The sequence below is a fragment of the Urocitellus parryii genome, chromosome 6 (genome assembly GCF_045843805.1).
Source record: "Urocitellus parryii isolate mUroPar1 chromosome 6, mUroPar1.hap1, whole genome shotgun sequence".
Classification (NCBI taxonomy): Eukaryota; Metazoa; Chordata; class Mammalia; order Rodentia; family Sciuridae; genus Urocitellus; species Urocitellus parryii.
In genome coordinates this window covers 117,928,210-117,935,462 of record NC_135536.1, presented here as the reverse complement: position 1 = coordinate 117,935,462, position 7,253 = coordinate 117,928,210, and the positions used below count along the sequence as shown (strand labels likewise).

At 55.2% G+C, this 7,253-nt stretch overlaps 1 protein-coding gene across 1 annotated transcript; it reads left to right on the top strand.

The window, feature by feature from the left end:
- On the top strand, window positions 1-6,792 carry Ulk3 (unc-51 like kinase 3). The gene is made up of 16 exons (XM_026387723.2): window positions 1-202; window positions 819-959; window positions 1,040-1,160; window positions 1,708-1,812; window positions 2,536-2,679; window positions 2,895-2,977; window positions 3,425-3,580; window positions 3,761-3,866; window positions 4,089-4,129; window positions 4,368-4,470; window positions 4,608-4,672; window positions 4,758-4,836; window positions 4,907-4,947; window positions 5,321-5,368; window positions 5,505-5,571; window positions 5,682-6,792. Exons 1-16 carry the CDS (start codon window positions 101-103, stop codon window positions 5,696-5,698), a joined length of 1,419 nt encoding a protein of 472 aa, XP_026243508.1. The 5' UTR covers window positions 1-100; the 3' UTR covers window positions 5,699-6,792.
- The last annotated feature ends 461 nt before the right edge of the window (window positions 6,793-7,253 follow it).

Sequence of the window (7,253 nt, the reverse complement as noted above, 5' to 3'; positions counted from 1 at the left end):
GGCCGCGTGGACCCCAGCTAAGCCGCCGTGCGCTACGCGGGCTCGGCTGCCGGCCCGAACCGGCGCCGGGAACCAGGAAGCGCCTGCGGGCGGGCGCGGGATGGCTGGGCCCGGCTGGGGTCCCCCGCGGCTGGACGGCTTCATCCTCACCGAGCGCCTGGGCAGTGGCACCTACGCCACCGTGTACAAGGCCTACGCCAAGGTGAGTGTGGGAGGGGCTACAGCGCCGGGCGCTCGGCTCCTGTGCCGCCGACGCAGGAGACGTGGGGGGTCAGAGACCTCGTAAGATCAGTGGGGCCCGCCGTCTGCCCAGCCCCAGGCTGACCCTGGTGCAGGAGGGTGGAGCTCACTGCCGCTCCTGGGTCTTAAAAACAAACACAAGTATACGCCCACTGTTTGCTATGGAGGGGCGGGTGGGACCTTGGTGGGACCCCAGTGTCAGAGGCTGAAGAACTGGCTCAAAACGGAAGTTGCCCGTGGACTGGGAGGAGTCTAGGACAGGACTCTAGAAGGCAAGACCAGTAAGGGGCGGAGTGGCAGTTCTAGAATACTGAGTGACGTGCCTTTACGTGCGCACCTAGAATGCGGTGCAGTGAGGGTTGGGTTGCAGAAGGTTGGAGAACAACCAAGCTGGATTGGGAAGCCAGGATTCCAGAATCCAACTGCCTCATGAACCTGAGAAGGGGAAGCTGGGATTTCCGCCCGGAGGCTTGTGTGGGTGGGCAGGTCCAGGGATTGAAAAGGAGCAAAGGTGCCTCTTCCAGCGAGGCATGATCCTGGCCCTCTCAAGGCAGAGCCCCCAATCTCCTTTCCAACAGAAGGACACTCGAGAGGTGGTAGCTATAAAGTGTGTGGCAAAGAAAAGTCTGAACAAGGCGTCGGTGGAAAACCTCCTGACTGAGATTGAGATCCTCAAGGGCATTCGGCACCCCCATATCGTGCAGCTGAAAGACTTCCAGGTGTGAACCTGGGATGGGGCTCCCCCAAGGGGACTGGAGAAGGGACACACTCTAGGCTGCTTCTCTACTTCTAATCACAGTGGGACAGTGACAATATCTACCTCATCATGGAGTTCTGTGCGGGAGGTGACTTGTCTCGATTCATTCATACCCGAAGGATTCTTCCTGAGAAGGTGGCTCGAGTCTTCATGCAGCAATTGGGTAAAAGCCTCAGATCCCAGCCTCACAGCCCTTCCCATGTTTTCTGTACCTCCTGCATACTACCCCTATCCCCAGGCTTAGAGACCTGGCATTGCTTTGCAGCTGCTGCTGCTTAAGAATTTTTAGGGCCCTGTCTTTCCCATGTTCCAACCCTAACTTCAGGGTGCTGTGAGAGAGAGGAGCCTCCATTTGCCGGGAGTTCAGGCTTCCACATGTGGAACATAATATGAGAATTTTATTTAACATTCCAAGGCCCAGTAGGTGGAACCCAAGTACATTAGCAAGGAAAAGGAAAAGATCCTAAAGGGCCAGGGCATCCCAGGAGACTTGTGAGAAGTCTAGAGGGGAGAAAGGTGGGCACTGGAGGAAAGTGAACTTTTGCAAGTGGCAGGAGCCTGGTGCTTATCTGTGAAGCATTTGTGAGACTAGTAAGGCTAGAACTGGGGCTGTGTAAGCTTGAAAAGGCAGATGAAATCCTAGGGAGGGGAGACATAAGCAGGAGAGGGGCTATTCTGACCTGTCTCTCTGCACATGTCCTGCTCCCCAGCTAGTGCCCTGCAGTTCCTGCATGAACGAAACATCTCTCACCTGGATCTGAAGCCACAGAACATTCTGCTGAGTTCTTTGGAGAAGCCCCACCTTAAACTGGCAGGTCTGAATCTGGAACAGCAGGGGTGATGTTTTTGGGTGGGTGAGCAGAGGCTCCCTCTGCCTGGCAGGCCCCTGTTGAGACATCAAACAGGGACAAACTTGTAGATCCAGGGCTGGGTCACATCATTGGCAGGTAGGAGCTTTCTTAGACTGCCTACACTTAACTCCAGCAGTGTAATGGGCAGAGTTAGGGTAAGATTGTGGTCAGAGTTGGGGCTTACTGTATGTCAGGTTTGGGTTTCAGTCTGGAAACAGTCTCATTGTGTGACCAGCATCAGGGATCAGTCTGTGATCAGGGAACAGACTGGATTGGTTCTCAAACTGTGACTCAATCTGGGGCGGTCTTGGGGGGCGTGTTGTGGGAGAAGAATGGTTGTGGCCCCTGATACAATTTGGACAAGAATGGACTTTAGGCTAGAGGTCAAAGAATATGGTGTAGCCTAAGATGGTGAACAGTGAGGGTGAGGCCCTTATCCATGTAGCTGGTATGATCAGGTAGCTTCCTAGGAAGCAGATGCCTAGAGAGAGTGTGCAGGGTGGTTGGGATTTGCACACCCAGAGGAAGAAATAGGAGGATGTTGCAGAGGCTGGGAAGTGGGATTGATCCTGGTGGTGAGTCTGGAAGGTGGGGAAGAGCCCTGCCATGAGCTGGGGGTGAGGCTTTACAGGCTACAAGTACAAGCAGCTGGAATTTGAGCCCTGCTGCCTTGCCTTTTGCCTATAGACTTTGGCTTCGCACAGCACATGTCCCCATGGGATGAGAAGCATGTACTCCGCGGTTCTCCCCTCTATATGGCCCCTGAGATGGTGTGTCAGCGACAGTATGATGCCCGTGTGGACCTTTGGTCCGTAGGGGTCATCCTGTATGGTGAGACCTCTGTCCCCCTCTCCCACCCTAACCCAAGGGCTGTACTGTGTGTCCTCTGATAAGACTTCTCTGGACCTCTGGGGTGTAAATGAGAACTACAGTTCTATTGATCTGTGGCCCTGTTCTAAGGAGCATCAGATCCCTCTCCCCAGGAGTGTGCCAGGCCATGCTTGGCCTCCTCCCTTCCCAACCTCTCCTCTGCCTCCATTCCACAGAAGCCCTCTTTGGGCAGCCCCCTTTTGCCTCCAGGTCATTCTTGGAACTGGAAGAGAAGATCCGAAGCAATCGGGTTATTGAGGTGGGTCTGCCAGGGTCTTAGCAACCATGTGGGGGTGGAAGGAGTCAGGGCCTTGCACAAATTGCAGTGTGGGCCCCAGGCTGTCTCCATGGTCATGGGGCAGGCTCTAGCAGGGAAGGTGGGGCTTGGATGCATTGCAGGGATCCGGGACAGTCCACAGCAAACAGGGGCAGGCCACAACAGAGCCAGACCCAAACTTCCCAGGAACATAGTGCAGGGATGGAGGGAGGGATCCACAGATAGGGCTCTACTCCCCTGTGGGCAAGAGCCTGGGAAATGAGGCCTGGCTCTCCACAGGCTCTGTCACCTTGACCCATCTTGTTCCTTTTGGGTCTCAGATTCTCCACATGTCAAACATGTGTCTCTGAGGTTCCTAATAGGGCCCTGGGCTCGGGGCTGAGGTGCTGGAGCCCAGGGCCATTTGTCCCTGCCCTCCTTTTCCCATAGCTCCCCTTGAGGCCCCCGCTCTCCCGAGACTGCCGTGACCTACTACAGCGGCTCCTGGAGCGGGACCCAAGCCGTCGGATCTCCTTCCAGGACTTCTTTGCCCACCCCTGGGTAGACCTGGAGCACATGCCTAGTGGGGAGAGCTTGGCACGAGCAGTAAGCAGACCAACAGGGATGTGGCAGGATAAGGGCATGTGGCGGGGGTCCCATCTGCCCCCCCTTGGTGGTGAAAAGGTGGCTCACCCACAGAGGCAAGAGGATGGGCTCAGGGTTTTATCTCAGCCCTGTGCTGGGGAGTGTGGGGGTGGGCCTGACTCCTGATCTGCCCATTCCCAGAGTGCCCTGGTGGTGGAGGCTGTGAAGAAGGACCAGGAAGGGGACGCTGCGGCTGCCTTATCTCTCTACTGCAAAGCTCTGGACTTCTTTGTGCCTGCCCTGCACTGTGAGTGCCAAACTAAGCTCTGTAGTCCCCCGAGTACAGCAGGAGTGGGGGTCAGCTATATCTGCAGTGATGGATTCCAGAGGAAGTTTCCCATCCAGGATCTTACGGGAGATAAGGCAGAGGATAAACCTGGAACGTGGTGTTTTAGGGATTCTTGGGCTTGGAGTGGCATAGACATCCCTCCCCCCCAAGACTCCTCATGTGAATCTCCACCTTCTGCAGATGAAGTGGATGCCCAGCGGAAGGAAGCAATTAAGGCAAAGGTGGGTGAGATCCTAGGAGGAAAAGGGTGGTGTGAGTGGAGAGGCCCCAAAGATCCCAGGGCCTCTGGGGAATAGCTGTCTTAGAATTGGGCTGGGGAGGGGTCAGGCCAGCTTCATTTGACACCTGATGTAGTTACAGCTTCAGAGAGTTATTGAGGACCCACAGGGAGAGCAGGAGGTGGGTGCTACAGGGAGGCAGGTGTGGGACAACTCTCCTCAGCCCTTGGCCCTTCTACAGGTAGGGCAGTACGTGTCCCGGGCTGAGGAGCTCAAGGCCATTGTCTCCTCCTCCAACAAGGCCCTGCTGAGACAGGGAACATCAGCCAGAGACCTGCTGAGAGGTAGGCTTAAGTTCCTGGCTTATCTACCAGGCCCCTTGCAGGCCTCCCTCCAGCCTGAGGGGTGGCAGGTTGAGGTAGGCCCCCTTGTGTTGAAAAAACCCATCTCCTCACCCTGAGCCTCTGTCTCCTCATCCCAGAGATGGCCCGGGACAAGCCACGCCTCCTAGCTGCCCTGGAAGTGGCTTCGGCTGCCATGGCCAAGGTTTGTATCTGGTGGAGAGTTCTCTATAGGGTAGGGAGGAATTCGAAGCATGATCCTAAATGACCTAGTGTCCTCGTGTCTGCAGGAAGAAGAAGCCAATGGGGAGCAGGATGCCTTGGACCTGTACCAACACAGCCTGGGGGAGCTACTGCTGCTGCTGGCAGGTGAGGTGCCAGCACCACCCACACCAGACCCCTGGCAGCTTTGCCCTCACCACCTGCCCTCTCTTTACAGCGGAGCCCCCAGGCCGGAGGCGGGAATTGCTTCACACTGAGGTGCCTACTAGGATTGGGAGGCTGGTCGGGGCTTTCTCTTCCCCTTTTATTCTGCTCTTGACTGTGGAAACTCCTTGGATTCCCTGTGGAGTTCCCTTCCCTTGGGGTTTTCCAAGTTTCCTTCCCTTGGCGCATTCCAAGTCTGAGAGTCAAACATCATGGACTTGTAGTCAGTGGGCCAGGGATGGGATGCTCAGATTTGCAGGAAGTGCTAGGCTCTTGTAGCCAGGAAGCCTTCCTGGAGGAGGCAGCAAATAAGGGGTTAGCGAGGAGACTGTTCTAATGGGGCAGAGGGTTCTGGAAAGCATTAGGAGTGAGGAAGAGCTCAAATTTAGGCCCTGCTCCCATCTATGGGCACGTCTTCCCTCTGCAGGTTCAGAACCTCATGGCTCGGGCTGAATACCTGAAGGAGCAGGTCAAGGTGGGCCATCTTGGGGTGAGGGTTTGTGGGTTCTCCATGCTTGTGGCTGCCTGTCCCCTGCCCCCTTTGCATATTTTGTGGCCCTCTTCTCTGTCTCTGGCTGCCTCATTCTTTGTGCTGCATTTATGTCTCGCAGATGAGGGAATCTCGCTGGGAAAGAGAGACCCTGGACAAGGAGGGGCTGTCGGAGTCAGTTCGTAGCTGTGAGTCCTGCCTCAGAGGACAGTCCACAAAAGGAGGGATGAGGGTGGCCCAGATTTCTGCTCTCTTTCCAGAGACCTCAGCCTGACCCTTTCCCTTCCCTCCTCCTTAGCTTGCACCTTGCAGTGACCTCAGAAGGATGACTGGACAGCACGAGACACCTGGAGTAAAGGGGCACGCGAATCCAGGCTGACGCCCAAAATTAAATGGCCCTTTGCAGGTCTGGGGAACTTCCTGGATGGACACTTCTGAGACCTCCATATTCCAGACAATTCCTGGCAGTACTGCCCAGCCTGCGGAGGGCCTGGTGGCCCATGTCATGTGCTGGGAGCACTGGAAGCAGGATTCTGAGATGAGAGTTTCTCTCATGAGACCTTTGTTATTTGGGGACTGCTGGGTCCTGAGCCTGTCAATTTGGGAGCACCAAGCCATTTATGGGTTTTGCTCTGAGAAGAGGGCAGGGGCCCTCTGCAGGATACTTTTGCTCTTGCACTGTCCCTGCCAGCAGACAGCTACACCCTGGACCCACCCTTCTGGGGAGCAGGTATTCCAGCTCATCTTCCTCCTCCACTGGAATAGGCACTCCAGGACCCTCAGGGACCACCCACCCGACAGTGCACTCAGTCCCATGGAACTCCACAGTGTTATTACATTCCTGCCCACCATCTCTGTACTTTAAGATAATCCTTCAAGCATGAGAGTAATGTTCTTGGTAGGGGTGGTACAAATTTGAGAATCCCATGTCTTGTTTCTGCCTTGGCACAGCGGGGACTCAATCCTCATGCCTCTCAGTTCAGTCCTATTTGGAAAACACATATTAGCTGCAGAGTAGGCCCTGTACTGGAATTTGAGCCAAGGATTGGGGGAGTGGTTGGGGACTGCTGACCCTAAGAGGCTGCAGGCACACCCAGCACTGTCCAGGATATGTAGTCCTAGGCCTGACACTGCCACTACCCCAGTGTGTGACCCTGGTCAAGCCCCTTTCCTTTTCTGAGCCTCTCATCTCTTCAGGGGTGTAACTGATACCTCCACAGCCCACAGCATGGGCTCTCATGAGGGCAGAGTGAATGTAACGTGGAGAAGAATGTACACACCAGAGAGGGTTTCTAACACTTCTGCCCTTAAATGCCTGGAAGTCTAAATTCCTAAAACTAAACACACACAAAAAAGCCTTCTTAAGTGTTGGCTGACTTCTCTGCAGGAGACTGGGTGTAAAGACTGCAATTGTTTCTCTATTAAATTATTTTGGGTACTTGTGCATCTCTTCTTGCCCTAGGGAAAATAGGGAGAGGTAACCCTGCTCACAGCCGAGGTTAGAGGAGGCCAGGAAATTTGGGGAGCCTTGAGAATAGGGCTAGGGGGATCACTGCAGGGAGTGGTAAGCACATCTGCTTCCTGCCCGCAGCCCCCTGGGAATCCAGAAGGGCTGACTGCTGCCATTCCTGCCAGTGGGAAGCTCGGGCCTGGGAGCCTGGCAAGGTCCTTTTCCCCTTTGCTCGGAGCTCTGTTTTGGGGCTGGTGACAGTCCTCAGATGCTCTCTCCTTTATACCACACGCTTTCCCCCAGCCAGGGTGGGTGTCCTACAGCCCCTTATGCATGGCCTGTGAGTAAGCATTGACTGGATTGAACAAAAGGACATTCTTAGATGTCTTGATCTCATGTCTAGCTCCCAGAACCTCAAGC